This window comes from Phaethon aethereus, assembly GCF_964289735.1.
Source record: "Phaethon aethereus genome assembly, chromosome: 5".
NCBI lineage: Eukaryota > Metazoa > Chordata > Aves > Phaethontiformes > Phaethontidae > Phaethon > Phaethon aethereus.
In genome coordinates, this window is record NC_138579.1 from 26,703,201 (window position 1) to 26,720,192 (window position 16,992).

At 47.2% G+C, this 16,992-nt stretch overlaps 1 protein-coding gene across 1 annotated transcript in view; it reads right to left on the reverse strand.

Moving 5' to 3' along the window:
* Positions 1-11,724, reverse strand: part of IFT43 (intraflagellar transport 43) — a gene marked incomplete at both ends in the record, with an annotated part of 46,070 nt that extends 34,346 nt beyond the window's left edge. The window contains 3 exons of the mRNA XM_082000326.1: positions 4,997-5,026; positions 11,036-11,125; positions 11,671-11,724. Of these exons, the coding sequence (XP_081856452.1) occupies positions 4,997-5,026; positions 11,036-11,125; positions 11,671-11,724 (174 nt within the window). The remainder of the gene's footprint in view (positions 1-4,996; positions 5,027-11,035; positions 11,126-11,670) is intronic.
* Positions 11,725-16,992: the final 5,268 nt, after the last annotated feature.

Below are 16,992 nucleotides of genomic sequence, written 5' to 3' on the forward strand. Positions count from 1 at the left end.
ACGTTCCCACCCTCCTACAGTTCTTTTGTTGCCTTCAGGTGGGTCCAGGAGCACTCAAAGCATTAAATAAATGTGTGGAAAAGGAAAAGCTTTTAATAACATTATTTTTCATGGGATTGTGCCTAATCCACATCAAGGTAGCCAAGCAGGGAGGATACTACTAGAAAGGCTGGGAAACATGGCTGATTAGAAATGCTGTTTCAGTAGATGTCATCAAAAGGCTAGCAGATAACCTCAGAAAGCTGAAAATAACTTCCATGCTGGCCAGTCACTCGGGGTGCACGGGAGAGAGGCAGCACAAGGCCTTGGGGAGCTCCAGGCCATGCAGTGCTGGGGCTCACACTGGGGAAGTTGGCCTAATTAGGGAACAAAAGTTCAGCTGCATTTTTGAGATTCCTCCTGGAGAATCTGGCCAACTTCCAGCTGAGCGGTCCCCAGGAACAGGCTGAGAGTCCAGCATTTCTACAAGCAACCAAAAGACCACTGAAAAAAAAGAAGCAATCCCTGTAAAATGGAAGCAGGTAAAAAAGCCAGTGCTTCCTTGGATGCTTGTTCTCTTTGATGGAGGGTGTTTATTAGCACAATGCAAGAATCCAAACAGATGACAGAAACTCTGGGAGATGGAGGGACAAATTCAGCTCAGCCCAGGACAAACACACAGATGGGAGGGCATTCACAATGTGCAACAGCTACAGGAAATTCGGCCTTAGAGAACCCTCCCAGGTTCTCAGAGATGCCAGTGGCTTCAAGAGCTATCTACTGCCAGCCCATCTCACTCCCAGTTGCATGCCTAATGCGGCAAAACCCTGGCAACATGCCATATACAAAATGCAGCTAGCCCCTGGTGAGGGCTCTTCTACAAATGGAAGATCACAGGGAAGAACAGGATGCTACAGAAAAACAAAGCACTCTGACTGTAAGGTCTTTGGGATAGGAACTTTCTGTCTCAGTTACCCACCAATGTTCTCCAGATCTTACTGCAATGCAAGTTGTAGATACAAAAAGGGCTATAAGGGACTGCATTACAGTTATACACAACTTCTTAGGTCATGAACTCTCTGAACTAGAGTGGCTGGACAGTGCCTAAACCACTGTGATTATTTTTACACAAATAAGATCCCCCAGTAAGCACCCAGCTGAGTGCAGCCAGTGATGGGCTTCTCAGTCGCATATTTCTAAGTTTCAGGGGATGTGGGGAAGAGCACTTGGGGGGTGGCTTCTGTGCAGATCCAGACCAGACCAGACAATGGAATGAGAGTTTGGAGCTGAGTGCCAACCACTGCACGAGGGTAAGAACTGGGTCAGGAAAATACCGCTCTGATTAAAAGCCCTGTTCATACCAGCCCCAGGCCATGTCTATACCACAGGTGCAGACACACCTGCGAGCAGGACCCATGTGAGTCAGCTCGAGTCTGGAAACAGTCTAGCTTTAGGTACTTCTGGTAACCAAGCTGGTACGTCCCCAGGTAGAGTGCAGGTTGCTTCTCGCTGGGGGATCTCTGCATCATTTGCACTGTATTTTAGGATGCAAATACACTCATTCAAACAACCCCACCCAACTGGGCCACTTTGTAATGCTAAGTCCACAACTGGCTTCACCTTTCAGTTACTTAAACTTTTTTGATAGCTGTTCGTCCAACAAATATTCATTGAAAACAACTGTTCCTGGCATGTTGTCTTAACCTAAGAAGCAACAGCCCATTTTTCCACCCAAATTGTTTTAAAACTGGGAACTAGAACTACAGGACTTGGTTGCACCTTCTGGAAAGGTCAGATCCTCAAATCCTTTTTCCAGTTGCTGCCTTAAAGCATGTCATCACTCAAACTTTGAGTGATATAAAGCCATAGAGGTCAGCATCCATTTAGTTAGAGTCAGAATCAGGTGCTCTCCCAACTTTAGTCCATGAAGGACCTTGAGACTACCTATGGCATGTCTACCAAAGCACAACTAGAGAATGAGGTCCCAGCTGGACTCATTAGGACTTCTCCCAAAATTCCTTCATCTTCCTGCTCAAATGTTGTTACCTTTAGTTAGAAAGTCCTTCTCTGAAGTCCAAAAATGCTTTTAGTTCCCTTTTGCAAAACAGCAGCTTCTGGAGAAAAGACTGAGAGCCTTCTCAGACACAGAGCAGCTCATACCTTAGTCATTACATACAATATTCTCTACAGAGGTGGGAAACATTACTTGTAGGAGGAGGAAGAGGAGAATAAAAACAGTGTCTTCCAGCTTGCAAATAAGAGGGTGGGTTTAATCTTTAAATTGATGTATAAGTGTGCAGCTTCAATGTCGAAATGAACACCTACAACCCTGGACGTCCCTGAAGGCAAGAAAAAGTCCTGGTCCACTGCTGAAGGCTACAAAACACAGGATGGGAGGATCAGGATCACTCACTGCTCATGCAGGGACATGTGCTCCCAGGGCTCTCAGAAAGGTGCTAGAGCTTCACAGAAGTACAGGGTTTCAGACAGTGCAGTCCCCAGACACTCTTTACCACCTTGATAGATCCACAGGCCCATCCTGAGATTGTCTACATACTACACAGGCACCTAATACAGGCTGTGGATTTTGCTTTGAGGGTAAGGCATCTAAATCCCCCCGTGGATCTGAGTTTAGGGAATCCCCACAGTTCTCCTGCATAAAGCTCTAGCCCTCCTTTCCAACAGAGACTAAAGCAAACTAGAGCAGGGACTTCTCCAAGGCCCCAGAGCAAATCTGTGGCAAAGCCAGGAAGAGAACCCAGCAAAATCTTGTCTCACAGCCATGTTCATACTCTTCCTCCTGCCTATTCTGCCTCTGCAAATTAACCAAGATATTAGGATACACCCTTTATTATACCATTGATCAGCCTTACAGCCTTTGGCTAAATGTCCCAGGCAGCCGTGGAAGGTGGAGCCAAATGAGTGATTCAACTGGCAAAAATTCAGATCCGAGATGAGTGATTTGCCAGGGGATGCAAAACAAGTCTCAGAGCAGGCAGATGGCTGGAGGGCAGGACTTCAGCAGGTATGTTCACATCGGCAGCCCGGATCGGGCTGCTTTAGCAAGCATTTAGCTATCAAGTATTCAGGCAGCCACAAAGTATCTTCAGCAGGACTGGAGGAAAGGGACCAAACCCAGGAAGAGTTCAGATTGTAACACTCAGCACAACCCAAAGGGAGTTCAGAGAAGGGTTACATGAGCCATCAGGGGGACGAAGGGGCCAACTTCGGACAAATGATTCAAGAAGCCAAGTATTTCAGCTTGGCCAGGCAATGACTAAGGGAGGGATATACTGCAACAAGTTTTGGATCACACTTTATAATATAAAGTTCCACTAATAATTGGTTTGGAAGAGACTTATGATATAATTAACAGAAGTTTGTAAGCACATGGTATTATAAGTTACAAGCAAGTTACTGATGAGATTTCTGAACTCTGTTAACCATTTTGTTACCCTTCACAGACATTTACAAATGTAAAAATACTATAAAGTGTGACTGTGATGCTTAAGAGCATAAGCACAAATAAAAGGTGTAGGAACTATCCCAACAAGATAGTTGAGGGTATCAACCAACAAGAGGGGTTTCAAAGCAGGGATCAGTTCATACTAAGGAAAATCTCCTTGCCAGGCACTGTTGCATAACATCTCTGAAGCAACAAGAATTGCTCATGTGGAAGAGTCATATCACTTTAGGTTTTTTAATGAAATTTAGCAGCCAGGAGCAAGAAGGCATCTGTGGCATGTGATCAGCCACCACTCAGTACAGCAGACCTTGGGAATCAATGATTTAGGGCACTGCATGAAGGTGGAATTAGTTCCAGTGAAATGACTGTAAGGACTGGTTCCAGTGCTGGGGGAAGGAGGTTAGATCAATTATCAGAAAAAATTTCTATTGGGTAACCAGTCCCCAAAACTATAGCCATCAGTGGGAGGTCTTTTTGCCTGATAAATGGAAAAGTGCTCTGGGCATAGTCCTGAACCATCCATCACTGACAAATAAACCCAGTGGATCTTTCCTACAATATAATCTCTAGCACTACCAAGAGAAAACTGAGCTAATCTGAATAGTCTTGACTCCTTGTGATGAGCATACCCTTCTGAGGCCAGAATTAATGAGATGGGTGATACGGGTTTCTCTTCTGGGCTTTAAATTTCACAAATGTATCTACTATGCTACCACTACTGGGCTGGTGCTTCAGCAGAGGGAATTAAGAGTACAGGCGAGGATGCTTTAATTGTCTAACATATACAGAGAGCAATTCTAGCCAGGAAAAATTGGGCAATACCAATTCCATGGTTCAGGAGAGTACAACACAGTTAGCCCAAACACTTTAGCAGAAACAGGTATTAGTTTTCAGGTTGTTCTGAACAGCACCACCCTGGCTTCTAATGCCAAATGAATGCTGAGAAGTATTTTAGCTTTGCTGCAGGATGAGAAAGGTATGTGTATTCCTTTTCTCTGAATAACAGGAGCCTGGTAAGAAGCACTGTGCCATCCTATGAACCACAGGTATTAGCATTCCAGTGCTGCTGCAATAAAAAGGAAAGACTCATAGAAAATACAGAGGCACACATTCTTGTTACTAGTGGCTGGCCTTCTCCTCTAGGGCACCAGCAAGACTCTGTAATCCCTAAGGACAAGTTTTCATGTTATGGGAGCAAGCTAACCATACTGGACAGCAAATCTAGGCTCAGGCAGGTTTTGTACTCTATTAGCTAATTGCTGCCCTGAGTTTTAAATTAAAATAGAGTATCTTTCCAATGGCCACATATATATCTGTGACCTCGGAACAAGAAGCAGCAGCTGATAAGAGCAGCTGTTACAAAGACAATAAAAAAACCTGTCAGCAATAGGAACAGAGGATGCAGGAAAGGCACTGCATCTGAGGCAAACTTTGTCTTATTCTCCAATACAAGAGTCCCCTCTTAAGGTAGTCTCCAGATACACGGATAGGTTAGTCCTTCTAGTCCTCTTCAGAGGAGCCAGCATCTACCTAGAAAGCCCCTAGTCTTACATGGTCAACCTTTTCCTCAGGGTCTTCATCCTAGAAGGATCAGGAGGGAAAAAGAGAGAAAGAAGTTAAAAGGAAGAACTATGGAAGCCTGCACAAAATAGCTTCAAAATCGACAGGAATGGCTGTCCCACAGCACATGCTTTGCAACCTTAGTCATGTGAACAAAGTACAAAGTTGATCCCATCATTGTGAGATTTTATATCCAGTCATTTATGCATATACCAACTACGATACTATAAAGCATGCCTGTTTGACTGCAATAGCAGAAAAGTCTGCTAGCAATCAGACCCTTGAAAGGCATACTAAAGAAAAAAACTATGAATGAGAACGAGAGAAGACTTAGTTCCTTCTCCCTATAGCATAAGAAAACCCAAATTCTTCAGGTGTATAGGACATTGGAAAGATTTGTATGGATAGGTTCTGCAACCATGCCAGAGACCTGAAATGATGCTGGACCAGTCATACAGGGCGTTATATACTGTAGCAGGCTGCAGCCCTTCTTTCAGGAGCTACTGTTTCTTAAGCCAAGGTCAGACCATCCACTGGGAGCAGGAGCTGTAGCAGTTAGCATTAAGATAGGCCTAGCTGACAACAGTGTTAGCTCTAGTAGATTAACTTTAGCTAACCCTATGGTATGAGGAAGTAGCTTAGTTATGGGATAGATGAGTAACTCAAGGAAAGCAGCCTGTTAATCACTGTGAAAATTGCAAAGTGGTTGAGAAACTTTCTGATGAGCAGACTGCCAGCACCAGGAATGGCGACAACCGGTTGTTAGGCACCAAATGCAAGGAGGAGGCAATTAAGAATCTGGTAATCTCTATGCAATCCTAGAAATGACGGTGTTCAGAATCACTCGGGGAGAGAATCTAGGGTACTTCATAACCCTGCACCGGGAGTTCACACTGTGTGGCTGGAACCACTACACTAATCCACCTGACTTGTCTTCTGCACTGCATCATCGCTCCTGTGGAACAGGGAAGCCATGTGATGAATAAATTGCATATATCTCTGATTAAAGTAGTTTGGCACCTGAGTCCACTTAGTGTCTGCACTGTCATATGATTTTACAGTTTTACCATGACAGGAGCAGAGAAAGGCTACATGCAGATTAGGGCAGCTGGGGTACAGAAGTGTCCACATCAGTGATCAGCAAAAATGAAATCAGATTCATCCAACTGGCAAAATCTTTTGGAAGTGTCTATCCATTAGCCAGGGACCCACTTGTTCCCACACCCGAGAGCAGAAATGCTTCTGCAGAGCCCAACATGACCTAAGTTTCTCTGGACATACAGAGCCCAAGTGGTACAGGACTCACAGTGACACAGAAGGAAATCCAGCTGGACAACACATGTTGGAAAAGCATTTAAATAACCACTTCTTTGAGCAATCTTCCATGTGGATTTCACCCTCAGCAATTGATTTGCAGTTGTTTATTCACTTGGGTTAGATAACCAGAGCCCTGTTTAAACAATGCCTGGATGTTAGCCTAAAGAATCACTGCCAGCAGTTTTTGTAAGCTGGGTGGTAGAAGTCCAAATAGCTGCTTTGCAAAATTCACCTGTGGGAACATCCTTCCAGTATGCAGTGAAGATAGACCAAGCTTTTGTCTGTCTATACAAACCTATTCTGCATAAGGTATTTTTTACAGCACAGAAATACTCACTTTTTAACTATCGCCCAAGGATCACAACTACATAGGCAAGCTTACAAATACCAGGTAGGACAAGAGAAGAATATACTCTCAGAATTGAAGTGACAAAGCCTTTCCACAGGCTTCGGTGAAACATGGGGAAGAGAATCAGCAGGGAACTTAGATGATTTTGGACAAACCCTGATATAAAGTGAAAGTGACCCTGTCCTACCAGTGTGGAGATATTCTCAACATAGCTTGGAAAACCCTCATTCTTTAGACTGACTTATCACCTATTAAAGCGGTCTCCACTCAAAGGATCTACAAAGTGCTGCCGGAGAGACACCAACAACATCATATTGAGAATGTAAGAGGTAGAAACCAGGGAAGTCTTGAACAAGGTCCCAAGGGAATGCCATCACTGTAGGATGAAGAGAAAACAGACTGTGGAAGCAGGATAACATTACAACATTTTTGCATACTGATTTCTCACAGAATAGCAAATAGTTTACTCTTGCTGAGAGGAGACACAGAAAAGGAAAAATTTTCTGATATATATTTTAAAATATATATTTTATGTATATTTTAAAAAGGCTTTTCCACTCAACTTTCCAAATCAATCTCCTCAAGAGCTCCAAACCTGGCCAAACAGCTTATTTTGGTGGACATCATCAAGCCAGCATTCAGGTTGTTGGATGCAGTGATGTTAGAGCCAGAAAAAAGGTTTGACTTTTATTCTATAAAAGTATCCAGAAGTCCTGGTAGGACAGGACAGTAAAGATCTTCAACAGATCTCATTATATGATCTGCCCCTCCCATTACACAAATAACATGACCAGCTTAAGTTTGTCCCATTTTGTCAGAAACTTGATAGAATCAAGATGAGTAAAAAGTTACACGTCAAGCCAGGGGATGGGAAAGGCCTCCCAATGGAAAAATGGACACATTACCCCTCTGAAAATGAATGTTTGAAATGCGCAGTTCTGGCACACAGCAAGCGAATTTATCTCTAGGAATTCCCATTTACAGCATATTCCCCTGGGTGCCCAAGAAGTGCCTGCTGATTTGCCAAGGAGCTCTAAAGGCCAGGAACACGCACAGCCATTGCTGCAACAGGATGCTGACTGAACTAATTACAGCAAATAATCATGTTCCTTCTTGCCTCGAGAAATAATACATAGCTGCAGTGTTGTTAGTACTTGTACTTCTGAAAAGGCAGGAATGCTCTGCATGTCAGATGGCAGACTGTGAGCTTTGTGACCCTTAGTGAGCCCCTTGAGAAGACAGAGGTCTACATTTGAAGGTAATGCAGATACTTCCACACAGGAATGGGAATTATCAGATAGATATTTGGGCAGCGGAATTACAGATACACCACTGTAGTTAAGGAACTTACTGTGGGAGATATATACACACAATAGGCACTGAAAAGATACTAAGAGATCATACTGTTTTCATAGAGCTTGGGAGAAGTATATTAGGCTACAAGGCAGAAGAGATTGCAGTCATGCCCTAGGGAAGGAGTTTTTAACAACACATTTGTGAGAGAAGACACACAGTTGAGATGTATCATTGCTTGGAGTCTCTTTCAGAAGACAGAGTCCAGGTCAAGGAGAGATCAGCAGTAGTCTGATAAGATCTATGCTCCAAGTCAGATGATTTGCCTATTGACTTCAAAACAAAGATCTTCTAAAATTATGTTAAATGAGTTGCTCACCCCTTGAAGTGAACTTTCTTGTAATAAGACCAAATGTTGAAATATAGATAGACAGGTACTTTTTGCTTCCTTCAAGCAAGCCGCTCTGACTGGAAAACACTTCCTGGACGGTTCTCAGTGCCATGAAAAGACCACAACAATAGCACAAGTAGTACGTTCATATCAGAAATTTGAGCTGGGTGGAAACTGGGTGTATTGACATGGAATTTAAAAAAAAAAAAAAGTCAAGGTGAATCATAAAACAGTTTTAAAACTCTAAGGAACTACTGAGGGCAGAATCACCATCCTCAATGTAAAACTGCACATGAAGGTGTAAATATAGCAAAGGTTTAAGACAAACCTCTTTGTCTTCAAAATCAGTAATAAGAATAAAGGCTCCTATGCTGAAATTAATTACATGGGGCCTCCTCCACTATTGCCAGTTCCAGAAAAAAAGTACTGTTTTGGTTTTTTTTTATTTTACATTTCTTTTGGGAAGGTTCCTTGAAAAGGTTTCAAGATGACCAGATGGCTAAATGAGACATCCATTGTAACAGCTGACCCCACCACTTGGAGGCAAGCCAAGACCAAGCTTCCAGAAAAGTAAAAGGTGATTGCCGATCTAGGGTGAAGGAAAAAACAGTATTAGTTCCATTAAATGCTCGCTTTAGTATCAAATATGACTGTGTATGAGAAGCCTCCAATTCTGGAGCAAAGGAAAAGGCTGAGGATTATTTATAGTGGATTTTGTCTCTTCTCCAGTAGCTCCAAAGTCTTCAGTTAACAGCAACATTTAGCAACAAAGAACTGTCTGAAGGGACACTATTGACACAAATGGTTCTTCCTGGTGTTTAAGATCCAGTAATAACATATTTGAATCCTGTAAGGCGTGGAAGGCCTCACCCTTCTGCTGCTGAAAAGCTCACTGCTTTCACACAGAAGACTAACTATTTCTTAGTCCTCTCCAGGGCTGCCCAAGGAGTGGCACCTTCATGATCTCCTCCCAGCTACTATAATGGCTACGATGCGAGACACACCAAGTACAACTGCAGTAAATTACACTCAGTCAGCTGTACCCCTACATCATGCCCTGGTCTCTTTCTAACCAGGGAATCAGTCCATGAACTAGGACAGCCAGTTCCAGTAAGAGAACAATCTGAGTGAGCCACCCTAACCTGGAGGCTAACCAACGATTACACCCACTTAAACCACCAGATGGTTTCTTTAAGGCTTTCTTTACCTATGAGGCCCATGGTTATTTCAATTTCTTAAATTACACCTTCTGCGAACTCCCTCATGGAATCCCTCCTGAACTCCTATACCATACCCAGGGAGGGGAGAATGCATAGGTAGGAGATGATTCTCCATTTTGCCTCTCAAGGGAAAAGAGCATACTTTCTCCAGAAAAAAAAGCCTTTGAGCTGTTATTTGGTGTTCTTTGAGGTGTTATTATAAGCTAAGCCATAACAGTGTATTTTCAACAGCATCACTGGGATTCCAAGGAAATACTGCCCCACAAAACCACTTCAGCACACGTGGCTGGGATGCAACTACTCCTATTGTAATAGGAGAGTTTTGTCATGGCACAGAGGATCAGGCACAGAGTAGCCACTCCCAAGACAGAAGGTCCCAGGGCTCTGAGCACCGCAGCTTGAAGCACAGTTGGTGCCAGGGTGACCAGCAGGGCAAAGTGGGTTTGCAATTTAAAGAAGCCAAGAATATGGTATGCTGCTGGAGACCACAACTGGCATTGCAAAAAGCTAAGTATCATCTCATTTAAACGAATACTACTGTCAATAAGGTGGAAGTGTGATGACCCTTTTGTCCATCTGAAGGTGTCAAGGAGCAAAATCTGTATGTCATTCCCTGACAGGTGCTCCTTCCAGCAGGAGATGACTGTGGAGAAGCCATGCTCACATCAGAGAGCAAACTTCCAAGCAGAGTTTGAGCATTCTGCAGCACTAAGCAAGAAAGGGAATCTAAAGGGTCTCATCTTTCTGGGTATTAGAAGATGTTGCCTCAGTCTCCTGTGAAAGAGGGGTTCCAGACCACTTTCTACTTTTTGAAGATTACTGACAGAACAGACTCTGAACAAAAGTTTTCCTCCAAAGCCATGTGGGAACTGGGTTTACATATTATTACCCACAAGGCAAAGTCTGATGCTGCAAAGCTGGCTCCTAGCACGACCTCTGTAGCCTGTGCATGGAGGAAAGGAAAAAGAGCACCACTACACAAACTTGATGCTGACCATCTCAGATACTGCACTCTGGCTCTAGCAAAAGCAAAGTGCAACAGTAAGGCATCTGCTTACTTGTATTGTCTTGCTACCATAGAAGGTGGCAAAACAGGTCACAAAATTATGTGCCTGCTCATATTTTAATTCCCCTGGAAGATATGCATGTACAGGAGGGAGAGGTCCCAAGTCCTGTTTGATGCTGCTTTCCATACCTCACACATGAGAAACTGTAGCCCCAGATATGACCCTGTGTGAAAACTACACATCATGCAGAGGGCAACACCAGCAAGGGGACAGGGCAGTCACCTGGGTCGCAAATCTAAGGACAAATTATAGAGAACAGAGTACACCGTGCAGGAAAGAATCTCAGAAGAAATGAAGTCCAGAAGAAATCAGAAAAAAAAAAAAGTCAGAAGAAATGTCTCCAGTGGAGACACCAGCAGGATTACAGACAGGTTCTCCTCACAGGACACCCACCTCTCCAAAAGAAGCTGATGGGGAATTCTTCCTGCTGAGATTTTCATCTGGAAAAAAGTCCTGTCGGGCTCGACGGCCCATCTTTAGTACCTGTGATACAGGGGGAAACGGAAAGGAGCAGAAGACACACAGTTACTGACAAAACCTGCTTCAGAGTCAGGGGGAAAAATGCAAGCAACAGCTCTGCACCCACGCTATGCCCTGCGATGAGACCCGTTCCCCTAAATAGCGGCCAAGCATTCCCAGCTGCAGGTGTTAAACCCGCAGCCGCCTCCCCGCCCGTCGCCGGTCGGCAACGCTCCTCGAGCTCACCCGCGGGCTGCTCGGCCCCTCCTGGCCGCACGGTGTCCCACGGGAGCCTAACCCCGCGGCAGTACCCTGGGCTGGGCCTCCCGGTGGACGGACGACACCATTTCCCCGTCTCTGCCACCCCCAAGCCCAGCCCCGCGGCACCCCCGGCCGGGCTCGCCCCGCTCGCCTGCGAGCGGGCCGCGGTTAAAGGTCCCGGAGCCGCTGCGCGGAGCGACTGCGGCTCGCCACGACCCCGGGCCCGGCCCCGAGGCGGCCGCGCGCGCTCCGCGACCGTTAACAGCCAGCTCGCGCCGCGAGCGGCAGAGCGGCCCGGGCCCGCTCACCCCGGCGGCACCCCCCCGCCGCGGCGCCTCCGCTCGCTCCGGCTCGGCCTCCATCCGCCGCCGCCGCCGCCGGTGCTTCCGGCAGACGGCCCGCCCCCGCGGCCCCGGCCGCCGCGCCGCTGACCCCGGGCGCCCCGCGGGCCTGGCCTGCGCCGAATCTGTCCCTCTCGTCACTGCGTCCGCCCCGGGCGCCGTCCCCGCGGAGCCCGGCCTGCCCCCGTGGGGGCCGCACGGCTCCTGGGCGCCCTACAGCTTCCCTGCCCGCTCCCTTCCCCTTCCAGCCCTGCTCGCCCCAGGCCCTCCGGGGCAGCCCCGCTCCCGGGAGCCTGGCCCTGCCGCCGGGGGCGGCCGGCAGGCCGCACACCTCACACCCGGCGGCCCAACGCAGGCTGGGTGCTCCTGCCAAACCGCCGGCAGTGAACTGCAGTGCTGGGTACTCCTGGCAGCCATATAAATATCCAGCTCTGTGAGCAACCTTAAAATCTTGGCCTGGCTAATGGTGACAGCGCTGCTGCAATTTCTCAGCACAATACGTCATGTAAGTACTCTTTTATTGGTTTTTAATTTTGCATGCAGTAGGGGCAGGTTAAAAGCAGCCTGCCACTCTGTCTTCTCCAGCTCGTTTCTGTCACCAAGGCAGATAATCCCAGCCTTTTAGATCTTTCTCCTCATGGAGGAGTTTTGCCAAGTCTTCTGATGCTCTTCTCAATTCTCTCTAGCTCTCTAACGCTGCTTTCCAGGCGGGGCAGCCAGTCCCCAGAGCGCTCAGTGGAAGCAGTCCCAGGGATCAAATATAAGCACAATGATTATTACACACGTGCCTCTCAAGTGTAAGTTGTGCAGAGATTTCCACCAAGCTGCATAAAACTGGTCCCTTTCTTGGCTGGACAGATGTATAGATTAATTGTAAGTAGAACTGGTTTTAGCTCCGTATGTTAAATAAACATACAGTTCTGCAGTGCTTTGTCCATTTGCCTGTATTTTTTCTGGTATCTCTGTCATTCCTCACAATCTTCACCCATCCTCATCAGCCTAAATGATTGTCATCCGCCTATTTTGCTGCTACAGTCAAGGACTGTACCACACCATGAACTACACTGTTAACACTTTGCCATGATGGAAATTGACTGTGTAACCCTACAGTTTTAAGCCTTCCAGGAATAGTTTTTACTAAAGGCACCACGTCTCACTCCATACCTGCTTAGCTTTAGTAGAAGCTCACGGTCTGGCTGAAGGACTTTAAGTAGTCTAAATAAATTGTGTCAAATAATTCTCCCTTTTTCCATTCCTTACTGATATCTTCAAGTAGTTGTGCTGTGACTGTGATGATCTAAGGATTAAGTGAAATAAGAGTTGTGGACAGAGGTAATAACTTTTTATTAGACCAACTGATATAGCTGGAAAAAAACATACAAGAAGTGTTTCTGTGCCTGAAAGCTTGTCTGTTTTTTCCAGCTATATCAATTGGTCTAATAAAAGATATTATCTCCCTTTACAAACCTTGACATGTTCAAGGAATTCAGTAAGTGAGATGTGATTTTCCTTTTTTGAAGCCAGGCTGGTTAGGCTCTATGCAATCATGATCTTCCAGATACTTTGTTCTTCTCTTTTAATTACAGATTCAAGTATTCATGAGGTAGAGAGGGCAGTTTTCACCTAGCCCCATGCTTCACCACCTGGGCCATGGGACTATGGCCCCACATTTCCCACTTCCCATCCACTCCTCCGAATTGCTGCCGCAACAGAGCAGCTATGCCAACGCCAGGAGTCAGAGGGGACCACAGCCCCCAGGTTGCAGTAGTTGCTGCAGGATGTCCGAGTACAAGTGTACACTTACAGCTGACCTTGATCAGAAAAAGAGCATCCTAAGAGGAGTGTGATAGCATCCAGAGCAACATCTGCTAAAGTAGGAGGGCATCCTCGTGCTGGGAGTCCCTGGGTAGGAGCACATTATCAGTTGTGGCCCCAAACAAGTAGCTGGCAGGATGTTGCTACCAGAGGCAGGGTAGGAACAGTACGGGGTGCCACTCTGGATGCGAGTCAGCAGGACCCACGGGTTCACTTGTCTTGAATTGACCCCCCCAAGCACCTCCTCACGATGCCCCCCAGTCCCCATCCCAGGCACGACCCCACTAGCACATCCCAGCCCCTCCCAAGACACGCTGTGCTGCTTCCTGCCCACCCCAATGACAGGAGTCTCAGGCCGGTTGGAGGAGAGTGGGGTCCACGTGCAGGAAATAAAACATTTAAGCACTTGGAGAATTGAGCCTTGCCTCAGAACTTTGGCTTCTGACTTCAGAGGTTCTCAATGAGAGAGAAGAGCAGACTTGCAGAAAGAATGAAACCTAAAATCTGTCCTGCCTTGAGTCCCTCTGGACTCCTCCACTCATTAGAATGGGGTTTGGCACCAACCCTGACACATTTTTGCCTGCTTGGGGAGGGCAACAGGGAAGAAAGAGTTTTCATCCATCATTTCATGTTGTGGCTAAAATGGATCTCGCTTGCCTTATACCTTGGGGTCACCATTTCTGAACAGCTTAATTCTCTGCCCTACTGGTAACACTGCAGGCAGCATTTGATCCTGGGCCTAGAGCAGCCTCACTCAACCAAGGAGACAGGACAAACGGCTGGTGCTGCTGTGGCTGTCTAAAGCCATTTTCTGTGCTTGTGTCCCATTCAGTTCAGGCCCATGGTGCCAGGGTTTCTAATTTCCCAGCGTATTCTCAGCTCTCAGTCTGCCTTACTTGTTCAGTTTTGTCCTCACTATAAATCACACTGCTGCCACCCCCTCTCATCTCAACAGCAAGTAAGAACTACGCAAGCATTCCTTTCACAGCCAAGTTCTCACACCTAAGCATGGACTCTCTCCATCTGGTTTCAACCCAAACCTGATCACGCAGAATAGGACTAACACAGTCTCCCACTAGCGCTGTTTGCTGTTGATTACTCCTTGACTGGACCTATGAATAGAGCTTGTGTCTGGTCCTCCTTCTACCCAAGAGAAAGCTGGGATAGTCTGGGAAAGCAATCACACTTGAGCGTTCCCACATGCTTCTGGTCTTAGACCACCTTTACAGTGAGGGCACACACACGTAGTTAAAGCTACAGCTATGGTGGAAAGCTCACATGGTAGCACTACTGTGGGAGAGAACAATGACCACCTTATTCAGGGCAGCCAAAGGTTTTGTTAGGCAGCTCTCTGGCAGCAGTAGGATTTATGGGATGCAGGGCAATTCCAGTAGCAACCAGTGACACAGCGCTGTGCCTTTCTTCCTCACCCAGTCCTCATGTCAGGCGGCCAGCCAGACTCCCGATTTCAACATGGGCCAATTCATTGAAAACATTAAGCTTCCATTGGGAAGCAAAGCGCTCAGCACAGACTGCTGCCATAGCCTGCTACACACTAGCAGCACACTGGCAGCTCCAAGCACCTCAGTTTGATTTGTCTGCAATTTTTTTCTCCATGCACCTCCAAGTATTTACCCCATCTCTAAGGCGTTTTGGAGGAGGGAAACAACTGCAAATATTCTGTTATTTGTGCGGGTTCCAGGACAAAATCTCTGTAAGGTGGAAGGGGCTTTGATAGGCAGAAAAGGCCCATGCATTTGACTGTCTCAATCTCCATGAGAACAGACGCTGTTCAGGTTACATCAGCCCCAGCTCAGACTGTCAAACTCCCATCGGGGTTGCCAAGCATCAAATATTTCCTACGATACTCACATGTTCAGTAGCCTCATTGGGCTCTCCCTCAGCCCAGCTGGATTCCAGTGTGTCCAAGATGTGCAACCTGTTAGCGACTGCTGCTTGCAGCCACCGGCGGTGGTTCCAGTGCACATCAGACCATGGAGCTTCCCTGCCTCTTCTCATCCCAGAGAGAGCAACGCACAGAGCAGAAAGTGAGTGGCCCAGTACTGGAACTGGCACCACACCTACATCCTCCTTCTCCGCTATTATTTCCAAGCGGCAAGTCCCAACTCTCAACTCGTAACAGAAAACTCTGCTCTCAGCCATTAACAAGCTTACATTTTGCATTATTGCATTTCATCCCATTCTACTATCTTAGCCATCAAAGTTGCCTATCCCCTCCTATAGGATATCCCAGTCCTCCCCTGCATTGACAATGCCTCCCAACTTTGGATAAGCAGCCAATTTCATTAGCACATCCATTTTGGTGTGCCAAGATCATTAATGAAAACTGAGCCTGGGACCAGCCACTGGGGAACTGCTCTAGTAACCTGTTAGAATTTCTGTACTTACCTCCACCTTAACCAATAACTCACCATGCAGCACTGTAGCAAATGGATTACTGAAGTCCAAAGCAATCAGTTCTACAGCATTTAGTGCGCCCTCCAACCTACCATGGGGTAGAGGCGGTCCCAGAGTGGAAAAGCATCCAGAATTCATTTCAGAAGTGCCTGGGGAGCTCTAGAAATATCCATCCCAATCTACATCAAAATATTCCCTGGATAGTTAACAGCAGCACTTAGACTTTGCCCCTTACTCCAAGTTGTGATTCGCCTGACATCATCTTAGAGCCACCAGATCTTGTTACATCTCTGTCTGCTCCATCAAGGAACTCAAATTCCTCTTCCCCAAGCAAAGCACACGTGAACTGTGAGCAGCTCACCTTTCGTTCTCCTCAGAGCTGCAGGGAATGGGCTCACCAGGCATCCAGCACCCCCAGCTGCCCCACAGATTTTCTCTGAACCTCTTCCACACTCTGTTGTTTTTGGTGAGCCGCTGGCCTCTGAAGCTGGCAGTGCTCTCCCAGACTCCCGAAGACGCAGGCAAGGGAAGGCTCTCTGCAGCCATGTGCAGTGTTTCCAGCCACGGATCTCCTGCACTGCTGCCAGACACCAACTCCTCCAGGCACCGGGGCCACACGCCCCTGGGACCCACCTCTCTCAGAGCATGAAGCCCCTGGGGCTTGCTTCCACAGAGTGCTCTGCCCAGCTGCCACCTTGCCTGCAGCCCGGCAGCAGCTGTCTCTGCTCCATCTTCCCAGCGCTACAGCCAAGTCCCTGGCTTCTTCGGCAGAGCAGCCAGTGCTGCCAGTGGCTGCAGTGGGTCAGGAAGGCATGAAGCCTCCATCCCGCCCCAGCACTCCGGGTGCCTTGCCAGCCAGGGTGTGCTTGGGTCCCCCTCTGTGTGCCCCCAGGAGAAGGGCTGGGTGGTGGGGAGTCCCTGGGCAGCCGGCGTGGGGTCCAGGTGAGGGCAGGAGAACGGCGCTCAAGCACAGGCCCAGCCCAGGCAGGGAGGAGAGAGGCTGGTGTGGCCGGTGGCCGTGGTCAGGGAATGCCCCAGGAGAGGAGCCCGCACAGG